This window comes from Schistocerca serialis, chromosome 1 (assembly GCF_023864345.2).
Source record: "Schistocerca serialis cubense isolate TAMUIC-IGC-003099 chromosome 1, iqSchSeri2.2, whole genome shotgun sequence".
Classification (NCBI taxonomy): domain Eukaryota; kingdom Metazoa; phylum Arthropoda; class Insecta; order Orthoptera; family Acrididae; genus Schistocerca; species Schistocerca serialis.
This window is the reverse complement of record NC_064638.1, coordinates 490775329-490802326: the sequence shown is the minus strand read 5'-3', so window position 1 is coordinate 490802326 and position 26998 is coordinate 490775329. Positions and strand designations below refer to the sequence as shown.

The 26998-nt window shown below is 40.2% G+C and overlaps 1 protein-coding gene across 1 annotated transcript in view; it reads left to right on the top strand.

The window, feature by feature from the left end:
* The window catches only part of LOC126473880 (serine protease snake-like), a 101387-nt gene that overhangs the window by 53239 nt on the left and 21150 nt on the right, over window positions 1-26998 (top strand). The window contains exons 2-4 of the mRNA XM_050101220.1: window positions 17089-17415; window positions 18245-18399; window positions 23098-23204. Coding sequence (XP_049957177.1) covers window positions 17089-17415; window positions 18245-18399; window positions 23098-23204 — 589 coding nt within the window. The remainder of the gene's footprint in view (window positions 1-17088; window positions 17416-18244; window positions 18400-23097; window positions 23205-26998) is intronic.

Genomic DNA, 26998 nt, shown 5'->3' with positions numbered 1-26998 from the left:
GCATTTTTACAGTCTGGTTGGTGACTTGTACATCAACTGTATCAGGTTTTTCAAATCAGTCTGAGTCACTACATCTCCATCTGGTGATACCCATGTCCCTGAATGAATGCGCTTGTTTTGAAATTTTGTGCTGCTTAGAATGAGATCATTTGTCGTAGCGAAGTTTATAAGCTAAGCCCTATTATCTGAACTTTCCTTGTGTAAGCTGTAATTGCCAATAGTTAGCCTGTAACGTACCTAAAGCTTAAAATTCCATGCTTTCGGGAAATTCGTTTGAAGTTTTGGATACGATCTGTTCAAGCTACACTTCTTCAAAGTTAAAACTCACCAGGTCCATAGGCGTCATCCGTGCGGGTTTTAGTATACTCCAGTTTACGCTTGGAGTGCCTCTTTTGAATTCTGGTCTCTTTTGTAATTTGTAGGGCACTTGTCTCGTCTCCCGCACCCATGGTTGGTTAATTGACGCAAGCGTATTCTTAAAGATCATACCAGGTTCTATACATATATCACTGAAAACTTTCACATGATTGAAACATCACAATGCGTCCACGACCACAATTTTTAGGGTTCTAAGGCTCACGAATACTGTTTGAGGCTTGTTCCCCACACATTTATCGGAACTTTCGTTAGGATACTGAGTTTTACCATGGATGCATTTAGCAAGCAAGTTTATGCCAGCTAAGTCTCTGTAGACTGGTTGCAAAACATTTGGCATTGACGTTGGTAGGGGATGCTTGTGTCTACATATATCACCAGTTACGCTAGCTCTCTGATATTTACACAAGGACTAAGGACCTTTGGACAGGCGAATGACAAGGATCCTCGTCTGTAGCAATCTTGTGAAAGGTGAACCACACAGCTTTTGTCATTCCTTCTAAATTATTAGTATTTCTCCGTATTATTTGGTTCGCACTTACGATCTTTACGGATAAAATAAAACTATAAACACAGTGAGATTACTTCTTGAAATCAACTATCTTCTTCAAATCGCTACGGTGAGTAAAACGTAAACTGAATGCTCAATTGTTTTGACGTCACGCGCAATATCTACGAGCGCAAGAACTGCTCTCAACTTTCGTTAACGTTCGATACTGGCCTCCTAAAAGACGTCTTGCACACATGTTGGAAGTTTATAAAAACTCATCATTCTTGGTACGATTTATTATGGTTATTGTTATGATTCAAAGTCACATAATGATTTATCGAAGATTAATGGTTTCATATAAGTCTGTTCTCTCAGGAGTAAGTTATCGTCAATAATTTACAAATTAAGCATGAAGCACGGTTGTATTACAATTTAATGTATCACAAACACGTCACTATTCCCCATTAAATGTTAGTTAATAATGCATCAACGATATTAACCTTCAAAAGATACTATAGTAATCGAAACAGGAGTCTAAAATCAGATGTCCAGACGCTAGTATTATGGATAATGTCATTTATGGAGTCAAAGTATGTATATTAGAATAATACTGCTACAAGCAAACTTTTTCATCGTAGCATTGTTAACAAATTCTGTGATTTTTTATGAATTTAATACAAATATGTTCTGCAGTATTCCATGTTATTTGTATTTCCGTCTGATTAGATAACGAAGGATAAAATAAACATTTGGTGATTTCTGAATGTGTGCTTAGGCAGGAATCTAAGAGCGCAGCTTAAATAGCTACGACTGAAACGAAAAGCAATATAATTCATAATCTTCCTTTCGACACAGGCGATAACAGTTCCTGCGGTTTTCGATAACTGCGCGCCAAGGCAACTAGAATGCGCGTGACGTCAGAATGAGTATTACCCTTGGCTCTTTTCACAAAAATTCCCGCAGTCGTGACGTCTTTTTGACGTCACGCGCAGTATGGACGACCGCTTGTGACACGGCAGAATATGAACTTTATTGCTGCTCGTTTCAGTCGCAACAATTAAATCTATACTCTAAGGTTCCTACCTAATCACACCCTCGGTAAACGCCACACATTCGTAAACAAACAACGAAATCCAGAATGAGATTTTCACTCTGCAGCGGAGTGTGCGCTGATATGAAACTTCCTGGCAGATTAAAACTGTGGGCTGGACCGAGACTCGAACTCGGGACCTTTGCCTTTTGCGGGCAAGTACTCTACCAACTGAGCTACCCAAGCACGACTCACGCCCTGTCCTCACAGCTTTACTTCTGCCAGTACCTCGTCTCCTACTTCCAAACTTTACAGAAGCTCTCCTGCGTACCGTAAAGCTGTGAGGGCGGGGCGTGAGTCGTGCTTGGGTAGCTCAGTTGGACGCCGGCACGGTAGCTCGGCGTGTTCGGCCAGAGAGCTGTGTAGCCCCTGTAATAAGAAAACTGAGTGGAAGGATCAACAAAACGAACTTTAACGGATGTCATGTGACGTCCGCAACGACAAAACACAACGATCAACAACGAACAAAATTTTAAAAAAAGTTGATAGAGCACTTGCACGCGAAAGGTAAAGGTCCCGAGTTAGAGTCTCGGTCCGGCACTCAGTTTTAATCTGCCACGAAGTTTCAAACAACGAAATACTTGTGACGACGAAGAATATGAATGTTAATCCTCCTCTTTTCACTCGCAGCAATTGAATCTGTCCTCAGTTTTCTACCGAGCCACACACTCGAAAGGTGGTATATATTTGGAAACACAGACATTTGGGAGAAGGAAGAATATGAATTTTATTATTGTTCGTTTCAGTCTCAGCAATTTAAGCTGTCCCCTTAGGTTCCTGCCTAACCACATACCCGGAGATCGCTAAATATTTATTTAGTCCTTCGTTCACAGATCAGATTGAATACGATAACATCCAATACCGTAGAACATTCATAAGAAAGTAACAGCGTATTAACAACGCTAACATAAGAAAAAAAGTTGTATGTAACAGGATGCAAGCCAACAACTTCAGATTCCGGAAACTACGACGTTATTCTTTACGCTTACACTTAACCATTCGATGTTTAACTCCGGTCTCCGTTATCATATTCTATCTTGAAGGCTCGTATCGCTGATGCGTTATTAAGTGGCATATAAGGATAATGGCAATGAGTTTGTCATAAATATTGAATGCTAAGTGTGTTTCATTCTTAATTTGTTAATTTTTTGAAAATAATAACTCGCTCTTATGTGAAGGCATTCATCATCGGTAAATCATTATGTGACAATTTATTATAGCAATAATTACAATAGTCATTCCAAGAATGTCGAGTTTTTGTAGATCTACGGTGCGCACGCATGGAATCTTCTGAGAGGCCCGTATCGAATGCTAACAAAACTCGATAACCTACCATGCGGTCGACGGTCGTAGATACTGCGCTTGACGTCAAAATGACGTCACGTTCGCGGGAACTGTGAAACGAGCATTACTCTTGAAAAGTAGCGGTCAAAGAAACATCAAACATACTAAAACCGCCGGCCGGAGTGGCCGAACGGTTAAAGGCGCTACAGTCTGGAACCGCACGACCGCTACGGTCGCAGGTTCGAATCCTGCCTCGGGCATGGATGTGTGTGATGTCCTTAGGTTAGTTAGGTTTAAGTAGTTCTAAGTTCTAGGGGACTTATGACCACAGCAGTTGAGTCCCATAGTGCTCAGAGCCAGCCGTACAAAAACCATACATATTCTTGTTCAGGAACTACTGGGGTATAACTTAACACGATAACAATATTTCGACGGATTTCTCTTCCTGGTTTCGTTGAGTAGTCACCGAGGAGATACCTACCAGCCGGACTGGTAACACCCAAATTTAGCAATTTCAAACGGTTCCTTCCTGTCCAATTGCTCCATCGTAATTCTCAGCCTGGGGCAACACCCTGTAGCTGGTGGATCCTCACTGCACTGTCAGCGAACATAGTCATAATGACAGAGTTATCTCAGTGACACTAAGCGGCGTCGCCAAACGGCGATGCCAGCGCAGTGGTTCTGTGCCAAGCGGGAACTTAAGATGTGCCGGAATATCGGGTACAAAACTAAGACAGTAAAATACTGTTTTCCTAGATCTGGAAGGCAATGGTAGTCGAATGCTTAAGAGATTGACGTTGCTTATTTTGATGACGTGAGGTGGCTGGTCGTCTGGTTGTCAAGAGGTTCTCGCGAGTTTTAAGTGTCAGTAAATAGTCTTTACTAACAATTTTTTATGATCTGGCAAGCTGAGGAAATATGTTCCGTCAAATAGTATTCTCTTTTAATTTTGCGGGGAAATGTAAAAGTAGTATCTATGTCAACATCGCGAACATGTAACTATGCAAAGAAAGTGAAAAGTTTATACTGGCAACCTTGATTTGGATTTCTATTCTTTTTTATGAGCACGTGTACTTCTAAACGTTGAGAGTTGCACATTTCGAATGTCGTCTGTGTTGTATCCGTTTCCGTACTATCATCATGCTCTACCAACAATCGACACTGAAACTGTATGAAAGAAAATGTATTCATTTATTTGGATGGCTAGGTAAAATTGTTCGAAAGATATTCCGCATAATATATTTTTTAATTACATCAGAATTCGTATTGCCATTAACATTTTTCTGGTTTCGCATTGCGTTCCACTGTGTTTTTACAAGACTTGCACTTTGTTGTAAGATGTATCGAAATTCCAGTGAATTTGACCGTTAATTAAACTTATTGGATTGATAGGAGGTTAGGGTTTAACGGTCCGTCGACAAACGGAACCGAAGGTTGGAGGAGAAAACTGGCAGTGCTCTTTTGATGGGTATCATTTCAGCATTTGACGTAAGCGATGGGTTCTCACTAGCCTACTCAGATAAACCCACTTGTATCCTGAAAGACCATTAACTTACCACTGATGCCTGGAACTAATTTTTATTGACATGCATAGTTCTATGTATACAGGTCGCAGGGAAATGGAATTAAGCAACAAATACTTTTAATATCTAGCCTACACGCTTATCAACCTGTTTCATGCCCTTGGCGTCTCATCTTTCTCATTTATACGACGAAAATCTCAATTTCCTTCATACATCAACGAACCGAGAAGGAAGTGTATCTTAAAACTACATGTGAAATTTGTTAAAGAATCGTCACCAAACGGCCTATGATTTCAGAACTTAATTTTATTTAGACAACCAGTTCCGGTATCTCATTAATCCCATCTTCAGGCCCCCTCTGCACTCCATGTATACAGAATATGGCTCTGAGCACTATGCGACTTAACTTCTGAGGTCATCAGTCGCCTAGAACTTAGAACTAATTAAACCTAACTAACCTAAGGACATCACACACATCCATGCCCGAGGCAGGATTAGAACCTGCGACCGTAGCGGTCGCTCGGTTCCAGACTGTAGCGTCTGGAACCGCACGGCCACTCAGCCGGCTACACAGAATAAGATAGATCTCGATACATGCATAACTGGAACCAGAGAGTTGTCAAGTTCTACAAAAAAATTCACGGAATCCAGATATTGATGGCTCCAGTTATGTATGTATCGATCCATCTTATTCCGCATACATGGAGAGCTTACGGAACTGAATATGGCATTGATGAGATGCCGAAACTGTTTGTCTAATCAAAATCACTTCTGAAAACACACGGCTACTTGGCGACTTTCCTTTAGCAAATACCTGACCAGTCGCTTTCCCGTATCCATGGTGGATCAACAGAGATTACATTTGAAATGGATTTTCTGATCTGTGGTCCCTCCGCTCAGTTTCTGACGCAAAACCGTCAAGAATGTATTGCGGCATTTGTGTGTTCGTTACCTCAATGGGCATTCGGTTAACCTCTGTGTCGTTCCCCGTGTCTCGTCCTAGCTATTTGTCACTCGCAGGACAGTGTCGTGACTTAGAAACACTCGGCCCCTTTTCTAAGAAGTTTCCAAGTGGTGCGTTATGTAAATTAAATGCGTTGCCAAATGTGGAGACGACTACACTTTCTCGCCGCGGGCTAGCGGTGCTTGATGCAGTGACGCGGAACGCGTGCCGCCGCGAGGTGCCGGTTGATCAGGGGCTGTGGCCTGAGATGGGAGAAGAGTGGGGAGGGAGAGGGGGCAACGGGACGCGCCAGCCGCCAGGTGCCTGTCACCAAGGCTACGCCGGCTGTCTGCTACTCCAGTGATAGTACCAACAGGCTACCTTCAAATTCATTTCTCCATCAGAACATGTCTGATACTCTGCCACAAAACCACTGGAACTGGCAGCAAAAAAGGAAAACAATGTGTTGTGTTAATCCTGTTCTGAGGAAATGAAGCCTCTAGAGGCGCGAATAAGTAAAGGTATCCTCTATCGCCGTCACGTATTTTGCCCTGTGGCCAGTGTCCTTTCGCTACAAGCTCGGCATCTTCCATTATTTCCTCATTTCGGAAGTTCCATGCGGCTTCTCGCGGATGATGTTGTAGTATACAGAGAAGTTGCAGCATTAGAAAATTGCAGCGAAATGCAGGAAGATCTGCAGCGGATAGGCTCTTGGTGCAGGGAGTGGCAACTGACCCTTAACATAGACAAATGTAATGTATTGCGAATACATAGAAAGAAGGATCCTTTATTGTATGATTATATGATAGCGGAACAAGCACTGGTAGCAGTTACTTCAGTAAAATATCTGGGAGTATGCGTGCGGAACGATTTGAAGTGGAATGATCATATAAAACTAATTGTTGGTAAGGCGATTGCCAGTTTGAGATTCATTGGGAGAGTCCTTAGAAAATGTAGTGCATCAACAAAGGAGGTGGCTTACAAAACACTCGTTCGACCTATACTCGAGTATTGCTCATCAGTGTGGGATCCGTACCAGGTCGGGTTGACAGAGGAGATAGAGAAGATCCAAAGAAGAGTGTCGCGTTTCGTCACAGGGTTATTTGGTAAGCGTGATAGCGTTACGAAGATGTTTAGCAAACTCAAGTGGCAGTCTGCAAGAGGGGCGCTCTGCGTCGCGATGTAGCCTTGCTGTCCAGGTTTCGAGAGGGTGCGTTTCTGGATGAGGTATAGAATATATTGCTTCCTCCTACTTATACCTCCCGAAGAGATCACGAATGTAAAATTAGGGAGATTCGAGCGCGCACGGAGGCTTTCCGGCAGTCGTTCTTCCCGCGAACCATACGCGACTGGAACAGGAAAGGGAGGTAATGACAGTGACACGTAAAGTGCCCTCCGCCACACAAAGTTGGGTTGCTTGCGGAGTATAAATGTAGATGTAGAACCTCCCCTTAACCATACTAAACTAATCTACAAACAAACATGTGCACTTCTGTGAATATGCTCATATTCCCAGTTCGTCCTATTTAGTATGGGTCCCACACACTTGAGCAATACTCTAAGTTGGAACGCACGATTGCTGTCAGCAGTCTCCTTTGTAGTCTAATTGAATTTTCCCAGCGTCCTTGCAACGAACATAAGACTGCCATGGGTCAAGGTAACCATATATGGAGAGTCATAGATTATTGTAGAAGTAACTTCATGCTTGCCTGAGGAAATTCTTTGGAACCCTTGGTGGTCATGTTGTATATTAATGACCTTGCAGACAATATTAATAATAAACTCGGACTTTTTCGGAGATGATACATTTCTACAATGAGGTAAATGTAAAGTCTGTGGCGTGAGCCTGTCACTCGGCTATTGACCTAAAGCAGGGAGTGCAGCCTTCCATTGCCGCGGCACTAGATGGGGAGAGTGGCGAGCTGATCACCACGGCTGCCTCCCCCGCCCCCCCCCCCCTTTTCCGCGAAAGATCGCTGTTACTGATTTGACAGCAGGCAGAGAGTACTTGTAGACGTCCTGAAGGGACTGGAACAAGGAAAAATTCCTGCCCGTGTTCGGGATTGAAGGCGAGACTCCAGGTTCGGAGATAGGTGCTAGACACTATTAGCCTCTCTGTAATGATGTAATGAGGTACTACACGAAAAAGCTACACTAGTATCCAGTTACATCTTGACAACAGTTCGAAGTGATGCAAACATTGACAACTTACTTTAAATGCACAGAAAAGTTAAATTCGCGCTTTACAAGACGAATAAACATACTGTGACTAAAATACCAATGAGTCACCATTACAGTTAGTCAACTCACACAAATACCTGGGTATAACAATGAGTGGGGAAAATGAAGTGGAATGGTAATATAGGCTCAACTGTAGGTCAGGCTGGTGGCGGATTTCATTTCTTTGGGGGCACTGGGAAAATGCAGTCATTTTGCTTAGGAGCCTGTTTAGAAAACAGTAGGGTATCTCTTCTTAGAGTACTTTTCAAGCGTGTGGGACCCATATTAGATAGGATGCTAAGCTTGTTCAAAGAAAGGCAGCAAGAATGGTCAAAGGTTTGTTTTTCTCAGAGGATAGCATTACGCAAATCCTGAAAAAAAATACATTGATAGGGTAACACTTTTAGCTGGACATCAATTATTCCGTGAAAGCTACTGCTAAAGCTTGTATATAAGTTTTCAGTGAAGTCTATAGAGATATTTTTATTTATCACTGCTGTAGGTATCGTACAGACAAAATTAGTCCAACTGCAGCATGCACAGACTTGTTTAGCATTCATTATTCGCGCGTTCCACTCGTGATTGGAAAATGAAGACACTGTAACGTGGTATCATTCTAAGTATCCTCTGTCATCCGATTTACATTGGTTTGCAGAGTATAAGTGTAGATGTATATGTGATCATTCCATTGCATATCTCCATAAATTGATACACTTCGTTGTAGGACTTGTCTGGTTCCAGTTGTGGCTCACTGGCATTATAGACGCAGGACACTGCGTTTTTGCCTTTTGTGAAATGCACTACTTTACATTTCTGAACATTTAAAGCGCGTTCCCAGTCTTAGCATCATTTTGAAATCTTATCAAGATCCGACTGAACATTTGTGCAGCTTTTTTCGGACAGTATCTCATTTTAGATGGCTTCATCATCTGAAAAACTCAGAGCTTACAATTAATAATGTTATCACGTCATTAATATACAATCTGAACAGCAAGGGCTCCAATATACTTTCCTGAGGCACTCGTGAAGTTACTTCTAGATCTGGCGATGACTCTCCATCAAAATAATCAGGTGGTGCAGTGATTAGCATACTGGAGCCAGATTCTTGGAGGGGAGAGGGGTATTGGTTCTGATCCCTGTCCGGTCTGGCACCTAGATTAAGGTTTTCCGTGATTTCCCCAACTCCTTCGAATGTTTAAAATGAGGAAGCTGCAACCACCGTTCGGTTGGCGTTGGAATCGTGAATCGTGCTGCTTGCTGTGTGGTCCGTCCTTGTCTCGACTGCCGAATGTACGAAAGCGTTGTTAACAGTGATCGCAGCTAAACATTTGTCTCAAGAAAGAATATAAATGCAATTTAAGCTGCCCTCTTACGTCCTCACTATAGGACTACTTTCGAAAATACACACATCCGGAGAAAACGACCAAATATTTGTGGTCAGCTGCTGGTCTCACTCGCAGGAGTTTAACCTTTTATTTTTTAATCAGACTTAAGTCGCAAACTCGAAGAAAATCATTCCTGAGAGAGCATGCTGTTACATGTGAATATCAAGCCTATAGCAGGATGCAGACCTGCTTTTTTCAGTTCAGTGGCAGCTAGTGCAAAATGTCACCAGTGTGCTGCAATGTGGTGGCGTAAAGGCTTTTGGCTTAAAAGAATAATAATCGTAACTAAATTGAATATATTAATTTTAGATGCGTAAATTGAACTGTTCAAATATATTTAAATTTCATAATTAATCGTTTAACATTGTGAGAAATAAAAGAAAACGACAACAGTGAGAATCGAACCCACTTTGATGAACTGCTAGTCCACGTGCTTGACCAGTAGGTTATACAGTTATTTGTACCACTGCTCAAAAATTCCTCATACTCTAATTTTAAAGAACTTAAGCATTGTTGGCTTGTTTACATGTCTTGTTCCGCCGATCCTCTCACTGATGCAGACGAGTTACTTACAAATCTTGCTGAATAAAATATTTTCGAGTGTTTATCATAAAAAATAGGTGCCTCTTTGCGTGCTATCGTTTCTAAAATACCTCTTCTTGATATCTTGAACCGTTTATGAAATATGACTATTGTTATGGCCATATGATTCCCGATGTGCAGGTACAAAAATGGGCGCGTCGTATGTAACAATCACACAGATATAGAAACAAATGTTGTAGTCTATTTTAACAGCAAACTGAGATATCGTTCTGCACTGTTTTAAACAAAACTTTTGATCTTGTCTACATTTCATACACAGGAAATATGGGCTAAAATCAACCAAACGCAAAGTTTCCACAATACCTCTCCTAGCTCTTTAAAATATCGTACTATGCTTTACTTATTATGCAGCAAAGTAACAATGATAAATATCGAAAAGAAATTGTCCAGCCGGCCGGGGTGGCCGAGCGGTTCTAGGCGCTACAGTCTGGAATCGCGCGACCGCTACGGTCGCAGGTTCAAATCCTGCCTCGGGTATGGATGTGTGTGATGTCCTTAGGTTAGTTAGGTTTAAGTAGTTCTAAGTTCTAGGAGGCTGATGACCACAGAAGTTAAGTCCCATAGTGCTCAGAGCCAAATTCAGTCCAAACTGGAAGATGTGAAAAAAATAAAATTATTTCAGTTTATAGTTTTATTAAAATCATATGATAGATACCTAATAGTGGCCAGAACGCCATGTGTCTGTCCAGGCAGCAGCATTAGGGGAGAGCAAAGTGACGACATGGCTGGTCTCAGCACGGGAAGTAGAGAGCATGTTTGTAGCACTCAAACTGTTAGTTTAGCATTGAGAGAAATAAAATTAAATAAATAAAAATGTTGGTAGCATTGGGATTCGAAATTAGGCTGCCAAACTGCCATCCTGTGTACTAAACCACCTTGCCATGGTGCCTTTGTGACAAGTATTGCTCTAAAATCCATCATACTCTACCCATGCACAATACTTCACCTACAGTGCTCATAGAAAAATACTTACCTGGCGATGTGAGCAGTGTAGCACCCCCATTGCCGGCAGAGCATGCACAGTCGAAAACCAACAACTGTGCCCCTTTTCTGCGCTGATGGTACTGCAGTTGACGATCATTTGGCACTTGACATTGTTTTCTATTTATTGACATTGTTTTCTATTTATTGCCGAGAGAGCACTAAAAAACGTTTTCGTCTGTTTTCTTTTCATGCCAGCATGTATTAGAAGAGAACTGGCGTAATTTTAGTGCAATTTTTGGCTCGCTTTCTAAGAGAAATTGCGTAATTGTAGTGTGATATTTACAGTGTGCTGCAGCACATTAGCTCATGATTATCGGCCGCCATAGCTTGAACTAAGTAACTGCACGTCTTTAACCACAAGACCACACCAAAAACCTACGTCGAGCATTATCCTTCACGTTAGAATTTCCTGAAGACTTTCACTTTCTTTATAAAGCTATATTTTACATTACAAATGAAATGTGGTAGCATACTGCCCTTGTATTCAGAAGGGTGGGAGCTCCAATATTAATCTAGCGATACTGATTTAGGTTTTCTGTGGTTTCCCTAAACCACTTGAAATGCCAGAATAATTCCTAGTATAAACCCAAAGCTGAATACCTGTCACATTCTTTTCAAACTAGATCTGTAAGTATGTAAACGTCTGCATATTTGAATAGTGTCATTATCATTGTTCTTAATTTAATACCAAGACATGTCTAACATCTTTGTACTAACACTCCTCCTCCTCCTCCTCCTCATACTACTACTACTATATAACCTTTTACAGCTGCATAATTCAACTGGAAGCATCACAATTAGTAGCGGTCATGTGGGGCACCATGCTGCAGGGGACACCAAGGGCCTATCACAATTACAGTGAAACCCCACTGTAACACTTTTCAAGGGACTTCAAAAGAAATGGTGTAAAATGTGGAAAATAATGTTTTAAGCTGTAAAAGTTACCTATAGGAGACCCCCTTGCACTTTATGTATGATGTATGTACATAACAGGTATCAAATACTTGACAGGGACTTTTTTATTATCTATGAAAGGTTTATTATCTAATAAAAATAGCTGATGTAGCCGGAATTGATCTGTCAGGGAAGTAGAAACATTTGACTTAATTTCAAACGTCATAATCGATGTTTTTGAAAAGCCTGCAGCTGTCATTCATTATTTAAATAATGAAATACGGCGCTAGTTACATATTTTTTTTCATGCTTAGCACGACGCGTTTCGAGAATTTTTTCTCCTTGTCAAGTGTAAATAGTATATACGTAAATAAGTATATTGTATAGTGTTTGAATATGTGTTATTCTGCTTTACTTGCACTGTACTCGTCTTTTTGAGGTTATCAGGTACTGTGCCTCATCAGTTATGTAGAACACACACACACACACACACATACACACACACATTGTTTGTTTGTGTAACATCACAAAAAATACATACGTAAATACTACACTTGACAACGAGAATAAATTCTCGAAACACGTTTTGCTGAGCATGAATACAATACGTAACCGGCGCTGAGTTTACACTAAAATCATTTGAGCAACACAATGTGAATGACGATGTCAACTAGCGATCCACGTGGCTATACGCCGAAACGCGCTAAATATGGTTCAACAAAGGTGTCACGATGATCACAACAATGACGAAATTGCATTTGCGCAGTAGAGACAGTCTGAAAATGGTTGTGATAGGTCACGATAGCTTCATTCGAACGAACCTAGTTACTCCCATCAGCCACCACGCCACGTAGAGCTCGGCAGCGGCGGGAGATATGGCACAAATTGTTACAACTTTTACTCGTTTACCCATTTAAATCCGCTGAATAGAGTGCCCTGGTGTTAAGAAACTTAACCATTTAATATCTGTAAACACTACTGGGCGGCCAACATTATACCAGCATCATATTTTCTCCACAAACATTTTTTCGTAATGCGTAAATCACGGGAAAATTCAGTATGTTGAACCAAAATCAGGTGCAAATTAACATTGTGGGCGTAGGAAATTTGATGGGACCGATAAAAAATTTCGCAAACAGCGGGAAAATGTTAATTCCAGGAACGTAAAAGCGGGGTTACACTGTAGTGCCAAAAGCAGACAAGAAAGTCTACAAAGGACAAGGGGCCAAAGGGAGCAGGGCTGCCAAATAAGAAGTCAATTTGTGGAAAAGGTTCTCAAACCAGCCCTGGCCATGTCAAAAGGTAGAACTGTCGATTTAGAACTCTGCTAGAAAGATTTTAAATGGTTTCTGGTATGCATCTGGTGAGTTGGGTCAAAGTCCTAGAAAAATAGAGAGGGAAAATCTACTGAATGACACCACCCTGCTTAGTCTGCCAACTGTGTTCACAAATTCTTGAAATGTGTTGTGCAATTTTTATTTTGAAGGTCATGGCACCTGCAGACTTTTTACTTTCAGTAACTGAGGAGAATCCTTATGGGCACGTATTTTGTACATATACCACATACCAGATTTAATGAGTTTCCAGCAGCTTTATAAACATTGTTGACAGTATGCCTGAGGTCGATGGAGATTACTTTGAAGACAGGGAACCTCCCGACTCAGCAGCATTAGTGGCAGAACAACTGAGAGAAAATTTGGAATACATTTCACATAAATTTTCTCAGCATGTTATAGTCTTAGGTGGAGATTTCAATTTACCAGATATAGACTGGGACACTCAGATGTTTAGGACGGGTGGTAGGGACAGAGCATCGAGTGACATTATACTGAGTGCACTATCCGAAAATTACCTCGAGCAATTAAATAGAGAACCGACTCGTGGAGATAACATCTTGGACCTACTGATAACACAGACCCGAGCTTCTCGACTCTGTATGTACAGAACAGTGATCATAAGGCCGTTGCAGCATCCCTGAATATGGAAGTTAATAGGAATATAAAAAAAGGAAGGAAGGTTTATCTGTTTAGCAAGAGTAATAGAAGGCAGATTTCAGACTACCTAACAGATCAAAACGAAAATTTCTGTTCCGACACTGACAATGTTGAGTGTTTATGGAAAAAGTTCAAGGCAATCGTAAAATGCGTTTTAGACAGGTACGTGCCGAGTAAAACTGTGAGGGGCGGGAAAAACCCACCGTGGTACAACAACAAAGTTAGGAAACTACTGCGAAAGCAAAGAGAGCTCCACTCCAAGTTTAAACGCAGCCAAAACCTCTCAGACAAACAGAAGCTAAACGATGTCAAAGTTAGCGTAAGGAGGGCTATGCGTGAAGCGTTCAGTGAATTCGATAGTAAAATTCTATGTACCGACTTGACAGAAAATCCTAGGGAGTTCTGGTCTTACGTTAAATCAGTAAGTGGCTCGAAACAGCATATCCAGACACTACGGGATGATGATGGCATTGAAACAGAGGATGACACGCGTAAAGCTGAAATACTAAACACCTTTTTCCAAAGCTGTTTCACAGAGGAAGACCGCACTGCAGTTCCTTCTCTAAATCCTCGCACAAACGAAAAAATGGCTGACATCGAAATAAGTGTCCAAGGAATAGAAAAGCAACTGGAATCACTCAATAGAGGAAAGTCCACTGGACCTGACAGGATACCAATTCGATTCTACACAGAGTACGCGAAAGAACTTGCCCCCCTTCTAACAGCCGTGTACCGCAAGTCTCGAGAGGAACGGAGGGTTCCAAATGATTGGAAAAGAGCACAGATAGTCCCAGTCTTCAAGAAGGGTCGTCGAGCAGATGCGCAAAACTATAGACCTATATCTCTGACGTCGATCTGTTGTAGAATTTTAGAACATGTTTTTTGCTCGAGTATCATGTCGTTTTTGGAAACCCAGAATCTACTATGTAGGAATCAACATGGATTCCGGAAACAGCGATCGTGTGAGACCCAACTCGCTTTATTTGTTCATGAGACCCAGAAAATATTAGATACAGGCTCCCAGGTAGATGCTATTTTTCTTGACTTCCGGAAGGCGTTCGAGACAGTTCTGCACTGTCGCCTGATAAACAAAGTAAGAGCCTACGGAATATCAGACCAGTTGTGTGGCTGGATTGAAGAGTTTTTAGCAAACAGAACACAGCATGTTGTTATCAATGGAGTGACGTCTACAGACGTTAAAGTAACCTTTGGCGTGCCACAGGGGAGTGTTATGGGACCATTGCTTTTCACAATATATATAAATGACCTAGTAGATAGTGTCGGAAGTTCCATGCGGCTTTTCGTGGATGATGCTGTAGTATACAGAGAAGTTGCAGCATTAGAAAATTGTAGCGAAATGCAGGAAGATCTGCAGCGGATAGGCACTTGGTGCAGGGAGTGGCAACTGACCCTTAACATAGACAAATGTAATGTTTTGCGAATACATAGAAAGAAGGATCCTTTATTGTACGATTATATGATAGCGGAACAAACACTGGTAGCAGTTACATCTGTAAAATATCTGGGAGTATGCGTGCGGAACGATTTGAAGTGGAATGATCGTATACAATTAATTGTTGGTAAGGTGGGTACCAGGTTGAGATTCATTGGGAGAGTGCTTAGAAAATGTAGTCCATCAACAAAGGAGGTGGCTTACAAAACACTCGTTCGACCTATACTTGAGTATTGCTCATCAGTGTGGGATCCGTACCAGATCGGTCTGACGGAGGAGATAGAGAAGATCCAAAGAAGAGCGGTGCGTTTCGTCACAGGGTTATTTGGTAAGCGTGATAGCGTTACGGAGATGTTTAATAAACTCAAGTGGCAGACTCTGCAAGAGAGGCGCTCTGCATCGCGGTGTAGCTTGCTGTCCAGGTTTCGAGAGGGTGCGTTTCTGGATGAGGTATCGAATATATTGCTTCCCCCTACTTATACCTCCCGAGGAGATCACGAATGTAAAATTAGAGAGATTAGAGCGCGCACGGAGGCTTTCAGACAGTCGTTCTTCCCGCGAACCATACGCGACTGGAACAGGAAAGGGAGGTAATGACAGTGGCACGTAAAGTGCCCTCCGCCACACACCGTTGGGTGGCTTGCGGAATATAAATGTAGATGTAGATGTAGAAAGGTATTGTTTCTATCTTCCATTTTTTTGTTTCATAACAATATAAGTATTTCTTTTATACGTACATTACAGTTGGCCTCATATTTGATGCCAGAGTGATCTTTATACTGATTCTCTGTTATGCCCAGTATATCAAGGGCCACAAAAACCTACTGAGCAGGATGTGAAAATCACTGTCTCATTGTCTCCAGAAGGCACCATGTGTTCTTGTATAAATGGGAGCAAAGAACCAGTCTTCATGGTGTGTCTTAAGTTCTGTGAAATAAAAGCTTTAAAGAGAATGAAATGCTTGATAATAATTCAGTGAACCACACCACGTGGATGTTCCTTTGACACCATTTCTGAGCCTCGCATGGGAATTCATTCACTTAAAGTGCTTTCTCATGAGAACCGTTTACAAAGTACAATTTAAGTTCGACTGTTATATTAATTAATCTGCAGTAACTATGACTACTACTATGGGCATGGATATCAGCAGAAATTTATCAAAGACAGAGGTAAGATTCTAAATTTGCCATTTTTTATATAATGTGAACTAAATTTGTGAAAAAATGTAGTAAAATTATTTTTTTCTAGTGACTGATAGTTATCTATGGTTATCTACACAATACATTCTTGAAGGTAAATTACTCCAATATCTAAAGCACATTTCATTAGTATATATGAAGTACGTAGTACTTTTATTTTATTAGCACAGAAGCATTTTGATTTTGAACTAATTATCTTCCTACCTCATTTATTTAAATTACTTGATGTGATATTTATGTGTAAAGCACTACAGAAGAACAATTTCAGAATAGATAATTAATTATAGTAACATTAGATCTTGCCAGGTTTCAGCCGTATATTTGGGAAACATTGTGGGTCTTAACTTCGTTGATATGATATTGACATGATAGATTTTACACTTTTCTTGGCCACAGAAAAATAACAAGATAAAAAATATAGCGACTGCACTATTAATAATTCAACCTTTCCTTCCACTGTCAACTGTAAGGTGATAGTGAGTGCATGTGCATATCTTTCTTTCACATACATGCCCAGTGTTCATGTACTGCATCTTCTACATTGTTGCAGCTGCTGTAACACCAGACCATCTTTCCTTCTTTTTTTTTTAGTTTCTGTTACAGATCTATTATTAGAAAGCAAAGCTAATATTAATTATTATGTATGTGCAGGATCCTCTTGCACACTGAATGATGGAAGACAAGGTGTATGTAAGAAGTTTGAACAGTGCCGAGAGGCCATTGAGGAACTACGGAAGGGGATCCAGCCTACAACCTGCTTCTTTGATGGTTTTGTGGCTGTCCCATGTTGTCCAGTGAAAGGACTGTCAACTCCGTCAACACCTGAAACTCCTCCCAGAGTGACAACACCATCGAGACCCATACCAACTCCAACTCGACAGCCAACACAAGGACAGCCATCATCATGCCACGATCCTATAGAAGACTGGTCACCAAGTCCTGCAGAGGAACGCTCACTACTTCAGCTTGCCCAGCAGAGTAAGTACTTGTGTAGTTGTGTGTTGTTGCTGCATCACAGAATTTCGAATAAATTTTTGCATTCTTAAATAATGAATTACTCTTTCTATTTTACTTTTTAGGACTATTATTCAAGTAGTATTGTATGAAAGAAAACATTCATTGAGAAAAATAATAAATTATGAGACAGCATTGCTGACAAGTATTCACCTTCATTAGTACTGCAAATCGTTTTCGTCTTCATCGTTGTCATCATAACCAGTATCTTCACAGCGTTTGCATATTAATCTGCATTTAGCAAATTTAGTTGCAGATGGAATCCAGATGCAATTCCTGCCACCACCCCTTCTTCCCAGGGACGGAATTTATGCATTCCATCTATGCCTGTGTCTTAGTGTTATCCCATGTGAAATTGTCAGACTGTTTCTAAAAAGTTTTCAAATTGTGTAACCAAGGTGGGACCATGAGGATCCAGGCCAGTATTCACTCAGTAATATATGGAAAACTCCCTAAAAACTACATCTAGGCTGGCCGGCACACCATCCTTCATTGTTAATCGGATACGTTTGGGCCCAATGCATCTCCCCAAATCCAGAAGTGGCATGCTAACATGAACAGCTGTTTGGGTGGGTGTGGGCCTTTAGTAGTGTGAAAAGGCACACAGTTTGAACATCACATAACTGAGCCTTGTATTTATTTATAACAATAAATAATTTTTCTCAAGCAGAATGTACAAATATTACATTATACTACAGTTTTACTTGAAAATGCGTATTAACAAAATATTTAAATTTTTATCAGGTCTATTGGTGTACATAGTGCTTTCAGAGAACTTTCTTTTGTGTTATAGAGTGTGTTGAGTATCGGCAACATGTTTACCAATTGGTGCAGGACCCAATTCTCATAGATAATCCAGGACTCCTCAACCTGTCAACATGTGGTATGGACAGAGAACCACTCATTGTTGGAGGTGTTCCAGCTTCTCCACGAGAATTTCCACATATGGTGAGAACTGTGTAATTTTAATGCTTTTTGTCTGTTGCAGGTAACATCCCAGTTTAACTTAAATTACTTGATTACTACTTGATACTTTCCTTACAGAGAGAGGAGACAAGCAGACAAGGGTAAAGAACTTGTAGGTGCATTGGTGGATTAGAAGAGGTGTGTAGTGCTGGTGTCAGAGTAGGGAAGGGCTTAGGTAAGTGGCAGACAGGGCTAATGAATTTTTAGGATGGAGGGTTTACAGGAAAGGGGGATATGTTGTAAGGAGTATTCAATGAGCTCAGATCAGAAAAGCTGGTGTTGGCAGAAAGAATATAAGTGACATGGACTGTGAAGCAATCATGAAAGTGAAGCACATCATGTTGGACAGCATGTTCAACAACTGGATAGTCCAGCTGCCTCTTGTCCACAATTTGGTCATGGTCAGTCTTGCAAATAGCTTATTAATTTTCATGCCCTCCTAGAAAGTGGCATAGTGGTTGCAGCTTAGTTGGTAGATCACGTGAGTGGCAGAACACCACTGTGGGAGGGTGGAGATGATGGTCCTCATTTCAGGGTACACTGACAGGTAGTGAAACCCTAGCAGAGAATGCGATTCACTTGCTGAAATTCTGGGTGGTACTGAGTTGAGAGATGTGTTCTTTTGTGGTCAGACAATAGATATTTAGGATGGGGTAGGTTACTGGAGAGACAAGGCATGGGAGAACTGGGTTGGGTGAATAATTGTGGTCTGAGGAACCTTTGGCCTTTTTGGAGAGACTGCTCATAACTACACATGTGATGGCCACAGATGGCTAGGTTATATGAAAGGCTTCTTAGTATGGAATGGGTGGCAGCTGTTGAAGTGGAGGTATTGTTGGTGGCTGGTAGGTCTGATGTGGAGAGAGGTACTGATGCAGCCATCCTTGAAGAGGAGGGTGTAATGCACCACTTCAGTGCTGCATATTCAATGACTCATCTTCAAACCAGATGTTAGTCTTTCTTTTTGAGTGAGTTGCATCAAAGGACACATCCACTCACAAAATTGAGTAATATCTTGTTGATAGCTTCATTGTCCATTGAAGGAGCATCATAATGTTGGCAGTTCATCTTTATACTACAAAGAACATTAATTAATAAAAGTATTGGGAAATTAAGGTAACTTTTAAAAATTACTGAATGAAGTAAAGTTTCTGAACTTCAAAACATTTATATTCAGCAGTATTTCATTCTCTGAACAAACAACACAAAAAATACAGCTGCTCTCGGCAGTTTTACAAAAGCATTTGACCTACAACCACTTTCCACCAGTTATGACCACAACATAGAAGAGCAGAGATACTATGCAAGGTAAAAAGTTTACATCTTCATCAGTGATAAGTGGTGGTACATATTTAGCAAAATTGATGAAATGAATTTAAGAAAATGTGTGTAAAAATGACAACATTGTTTTAAACACATGAAATATAAATATTTATGCATCTAATAACACATTTTTATAAACATGGATTTACATGAATTTATTTTTTATGCAAACGAAGATACTGATACCCTTCTGATATTGTAGGATTTTTAATGTATCATTGGCTTGATTACTTGAAAAGTTCAACATTAAGGAAGGTGGTTTGTTGGGTTGAGGAGGACCAGGTGAAGTGAATGAGGAAAAGGTGTTGAGTTTCTGGAGGACTCACCCTCAGTTCAAATCGCAAAGATGTCATCAGTAAATCTGAACCAGGTGAGGAGTTTGGGATTCTAGATGGTTGGGAAGGATTCCTCTAGATGAGTCATGAATAGACTAGCATAGGATGGCACCTTGTGGATGCCCACTGCTGTACCATGGATTTGTTTGTAGGTCATGCCTTCAAAGAAGAAGCAGTTGTGAATGAGTTTATAATTGGTCGTGATGATCAGGAAGGAGGTAATAGGTTTAGTGTCAGCTGGGCATTGGAAAAAGCAATGTTCCATAGTCAGAAGCCAATGGATGTTCAAGAATACTTTCGGACAAGGTTCTTCCTCTGCAGTAGGAAGCACACAGACATTCACATAAGCACAACTCGCGCGCACACACACAGCCACTGTCTCAGGGCACTAGTGTAATAAGTGACTTGAAAAGTAACTATGGGTACTAGAACTGCAGACACAACTCACTAACATCAATTTGCTGTAAAGTTATGTAACCAGTTTTGTGCTCACATATCACAACTTCCTTTTTAGGAAATGTGGGTGTCCAACCACACTGATTGTGCTTGCTCCATTTGTTCATTTAACCCAGATGGCTTTAGATAGGGGAGCCTGGATTAATGTTGTTTTCTTGGCTTCTGAAAAGCCTTTGATGAAGTACTGCATTTTAGTAAACAGAATGCATTCGTACAGAGTACTGAAATGTGTAGCAGTTCAACAGAACACGTCCTCACTGTTGAATGTGGTGTGTGGTTTGTGCTGATGAGACAGTGCCAGAAGTGAAAGGAGCATCTGGAGTGTGGGTAGCTCAGGGAAGTACAATAAGAATATTATCGTTCACAATATGCGTTGTGTCAAAGAAGTCTCCATACTTCAATATCACAACAGTAGACTATATTGAATTAATATGTACCCAGCAATCTGTATCTACACCGTCATGTTTTTGTCTTCTTTGACATACTGCAAAGAACTGCAGGTGTTTTGCTTCAAAAAGCTTCCTTAGCACTCTTGTGCAAATCTTCATTGATCTTGCACTGATCCTGAAATATCTGCCATGGCAAAGTCCAGCCTTTGTAGAGGCCATTAAAATGGAACTGAAGGTGCTGCTCAATCACAGCCACTCCAGCACCCTTGAAATTGTTATTCATGTGCATGAGTCCCTTAATAAACAAATTGTGTTGGAGCTCTATCCTGTTGCAATTACACATAATACAAGATTCTGACACATCTGCACATCTGACATCTGCACATGTCTGCACAAGAATTTTCATTCATGTCCACTTGAAAATGGTCTGAGCACGCATCATGTAATATTCTAGCCAATATCATAATATGAGGCAGGTTTTTTTTCCAACACTTGCTCATATTGGGAATTTTCCTTAGATCAGAAAACCACATTCCTTCTGTACAAACTGCAATGTATCAGACATTTATCAGAAAGCAACACAGTGAGACATGGAATTTGGAAATTGTGTGAACAAAGCATGACAGGCTGGAATTTGCTGCTCTGAAATTGTCAGATAGTTCATAAACAAACATTGGTCTAAATCATTTTATTTTATTTTTATTTTATTTTTTTTTTTGTAATGTGGTCATGGATTGTTGACTGCAGTTTTTGAGGTTCAGGGAAATGGATACTAATAAAGCAGCTATTTTTTTTTTTTCACCAGTTGCGCAAAGTGAGGAGGGGTACAGAGACTTTGACACCCGGTATATAAATGTCCTAACAGAGCATGGTTTTAGATTTCTGAGGCTGTCCACAAAAACCTACAGTTGTATGTTGTTAGAAAATGGTTGTGAATTGTAGGAAGACTTGAAGATAAGTGGCATTTGCTGCGAAGAGTAGCATCTGACTCTCAAAAATAATGTTATGCACAGTATAGGTCAAAATATTTAATAGTGTTGTGAGTACATAGTAATTAATCAGTGATTGATCACTGGTATCGGACACCATTATCAAACACCAAGGAGAATTGGTTTAGACTGATTTCAAATGTAACGACAATGTACATCTAGCAACAGGGAAAATATCAAGATTACTCAGAAAAGGGCTTAAGTAGTGAATCAATAGCTGCCTTTTAGATCACGTCCTCCCTCTCATAAATACCATTTCTTTTTAACTATACAGTAGGAATAATACATCCTACTTAAACTTTGTTGTTGCCGTTCTACTAAACTAAACTCTGCTGGGTCCTTTTCCGCTTCGTTGCCTGTACAATTACTTTCCCTCTAGTGTTGTTTTCTCTCATCTTATTTTCCACAACCTTTTTTAATTACAACATTTTAACAGAATTTTCTTTGTTTGTTTGTTTGTTTGAATAGAGAGAGTAATTTCTAAAGGTGATAGTATACAACAAATATTACTAATCATTGATGAGAAATCACTCTTTACATTGTCAAGAAGTGAAGCATCGTAAGTTCACACATTGTGAGTGAAATTTGCTTGTCATTTTTATCTAAGATACAAAACAAAAAAGCTGAAGAAAAGTCATGAAAGTGCTAGCAGGTATTAAAGAGGACGAATTTAAAAGTTGCTTCAAACACCGGAATGAATGTTTGGACAAGTGTATTAATGCTAATGGAGAGTACTTCGAAGGAGATTAAGGTTGTATTTGAAAACAATAAAGTATATGCTTTCTAGAAAGAAATTCCGGTTATTTTTTGGTCCCCCCTCGTAAATATAATGTGTGTTTATGACATTAAAACCATGTCAAGTTTTTTATTTTTATTTATTTATTAATATTGTTTTTAGTTTCCAGATAATTAAGATTTTTGATAGTCCATATGACCTACAGTCAAATCTGCTACCAGATAAATGTGTTTCCATTGTATTTGTATTTTGTTTGTATAGTAGTTTGGTGCTATATAGTGAGCGTGTGAAAGTCACACTGTTCTTATATGCATATGATTTAGTTTCTGAATGTTACTTTCTTTTGTCAGTTATGCTTTTTAGCTTACTGATAACAATCCTGTTACACTTTAGATTGTGAACATGTTTTTATCTGTGCCCTTGATACATAAATAATTACTGTATTGCTTCAGGCTGTTATAGGTTATGGTGATGGGAAGACAAGCTGGCAATGTGGTGGAAGTCTTATTAGTAGCAGACACATCCTTACTGCTGCTCATTGCGTGACGTCTCCTAGTGCGTGAGTGAAACATTTATATGTAGTTGAGTGTAACAGTTCATAGAAGGATAAATTTAGTTCAAAGAAAAGGCAGATGAAGTACAGAATTGTTTTTTTAACAAGTGAAACAGGAGAAGGGCAAGGATCAAAGTAATTCTGCAATACTTTGGGACTTAGGGGATTATTTGTTTCCCGTAAAATTTTACTAAAATTTAGAAAAGAAAATCTATGGAGTTATCAGTAATGGTCACCCAGATGCTAACAGTGTATAACACAAATCCATAACAGTTAATCTTAATAACACAGTCCCTTTACCCTGCTACACACATGCTTCATCTGGTATTTAGTGTGTATGTTTACCCTAACACAGTGAGAAAAGTCCAAATTGTGATATTATTATTCTTAGCTATCTTTACAATCTTGACACAAAGATGCTGTTAGCTTTTCTTTTGTAACTTAGATTGACAAAACCAGTAATATTAATAAAGGTCTGGGGATAATGGATAATTAACAATGTAAAATTTAGAATGGAATTGGAGGATGGGCTGTAAATAATCTCTGCTTGCTTTTGCATTGTTTTACAGGTGACATACAGAATTATATGTTGTCATAAACATGAGAACCAGTAATTAAACCATTTGTAGTTTATTCTGCTCTTCAAAGTTTTTGTCCCACTATCTTCTCTTTAGACTTTCAGACTTTCTTTCCCCATATTTTGGCTTACAGTTCAGCACTGTTTTTTGTACTGTGGTTCTCTTCATGAGTTCCTCACTTTTCTTACTATACTTTATTATTTTCTGATTCACGTTCAGCATCTTTAATTCTTGTCTGTTGTCTTTCTTTCTCATTCTATATGGTAATATGCATTGTGCCACAATTACATTCTCATCTCTGTATAAATTATTTGTTCTGGCCTGTTGTTTAGCTAGTGTGTCTTATTCATATTCATAAAGCAGTGTTGGCATCACCAGTATTTCATCAGATTTAATAATTATTTCCTGTCTGTTGTTCCTGACATGGGTGTGTACATAAGGTTGCATTCATAATGTACAAATTGAAGGTCTTGCTGCATAATGCTGGTAGCTCTAATTTTTCAAGTTTCCATTAAACCAACAGTAACCTTCTAAAAACAATTTGGATTCTGGGTTGCGTGAAAATTTTGTCTGATCCTTAATGGTTCTTATATATTATGACAGTATTTTCACACAAACATTTATCCTCCAGATCTTCTGGCATGTGTTTCATTATTAGAGTTACCTCTGTCTTGCCATAAAACAGGTCTGTTTTTGTGAAACAGATTCCATAAAAAAAAAGACCATACTTCATCTCGAAAGTTATGCAAACATCATGTACAGCTTGCAAATAATGTTAATAATACTACTGTTTTCTTTTATCTGGTGAACAAGGCTAAAAGTTGCACAGACACTATCTTGAAAAAACATAAAAAGATAGCACAGCTCAGGAGACAACAAAATCACAACACACAAATGTGAACCATAATGAACCTAAGCACATGCACCAGTTTTACCCAAGACTGATTAATCTCACAGCCACAAAATTAAACAATGAAGAAAAAGAGCTGTTAGGAAAAGGATTGAAATATAATGTGAATGCAAAAGTAGATGAGCGATACATGGAAAACCTCATACAGTCAGAAGCTATTTTGAAACGGGAGTAGTAGTGTGAAAACACCAGTGTGTACAAGTTAATGAATGGTGATGAGTCTTTTAGGGATAGTATGGGTTGGTTGGACAGATTCAAAAAATATCATGGAATCCACCAGCTAACAATTACTGGAGAGAAATTTCTTCTGACTGTAATGCAGCAAAGAAATACTTGGGCGAGTTTGAAAAACAACAAATTTATGACACTGACTAGAGTGGCCTTAATTTTAGGGCATTGCCGACAAAAATCCTGACATCAAAAGCAGAAGACAATGCTCCTGGTTTTAAGATGTGCACAGATCATGTGACTTTATTAGTGGGCAGATATGCTGCTGGTAATCACAAGCTGCCTTTAATGCTGATCAGCAAATCTGCTACGCCCAGATCTTTTAAAAACTGCAACGTGGAGTCCCTACCCGTAATTTATCACAACCAGACAAAAGCATGGATGGGTGGTAAGCTGTTCAAACAAATTTCGGGCTTGCAGCCGCTCGACGTTCAATACTTCGCACAATATTTCAACTGGGCACCTGCCAGTCATCTTCAGGTGAGCCATCGCAGACTGGCAATAACGTCCTCCGCTCCGCAATATATAGCGTACTGTAACTATTCTGCGCATGCGTCGAAAACTTGATAGTTGAACCAACACTGCCCGCCGGCAGCGCCCTCGCTGGTGGAATAGCGGAACTGTCGCCCTCTGCATTGCTGTTTGCCACGGCCGTCGACGCACTCTGTCGTCTTCAATTTGAGCAAATCGTGGAGATGATGGGATTCCATGCACTGTCCAGCTGGTAGCCGCTGCCACGGTTTAACAGATTTTCCGCCAGTCGTATTTCTATGGATTCTTTAATAATGGAGTCCCAGAAAGACGTTGCTGTGGACAAAATCATTGTTTTCTCATACTCCATTGAATGTCCAGTAGAAATACAATGTTCAGCAATAGCGGACTTGCTTGGCTGCAAAAGGCGGGTGTAACGTTGATGTTCAGTGCAGCATTCTTTCACGGTGTGTGTGGTTTGACCTATGTAAGCCATACCACATTGGCATGGTATCTTGTAAATTCCGGTAGTAACAGATTGTCCTTAACTGATCTCACAAGGTCCGCAATCTTCGATGGTGGGCGGAAAACCACTTTTACCTGAAATTTTCGGAGGATTCTTGCTATTTTAAATGAAGTGTTGCCAACGAAAGGAAGAAAAGCTAAAGACTGTTCCGGCATGTTCTCCTCTTTATTCACTTTCTGCTTCTTAGTTTTAACTGTTAGTGCCCTGTTAATCTGCCGGATGGAATACCCATTTTCGCTGAATACTGTCCTCAGATGGGCGAGTTCTTGAGATAAGCTATCTAGATCTGAGACAGTATGAGCTCTATGAACAAGTGTTTTAAGCAAACTCACGGTTTGCGATGGGTGATGGCAACTCGATGCTTGCAGGTACAAATCAGTATGAGTGGGTTTCCGGTAAACTGAATGTCCTAGACAACCATCATTCTTCCTTTGAAGGAGGACATCCAAGAAAGGCAAACAACCATCTGTCTCTATTTCCATGGTGAACAGGATGTTGCTATGAATGGAGTTGAGGTGATGTAGAAACTCCATTAATTTATCTTCTCCATGAGGCCACACTATGAAAGTGTCATCCACATACCGCCAAAAAACTGTTGGCTTCAGGGCAGCTGATTCAAGTGCTCTCTCTTCAAAATCCTCCATAAAAAGGTTGGCGACTAAAGGAGACAGGGGGCTACCCATGGCGACACAGTCAGTCTGTTCAAGATATTCTTGATTAAACATAAAATAAGTTGAGGAAAGTGTGTGCCTAAACAAAGCAGTGATATCACCAGGAAACGTGTTACCAATCAGTTTCAAAGAATCTGCAAGAGGAACTTTTGTAAAAAGTGAGACCACATCAAAACTTACTAGAAGGTCTACTCTGCTAAGACGAAGAGCTCCCAGTCTATTGATAAAATCAGCTGAGTTTCGTATGTGATGTGAGCACTTGCCTACGAAAGGTCTCAGTAAGGAAGCGAGATGTTTAGCTAAATCATATGTAGGAGCTCCAATGTTGCTCACTATTGGACGCAGAGGAAGACTGTCTTTATGAATCTTTGGAAGGCCATACAGTCTTGGAGGTACACAACCATGTGGTTTTAACC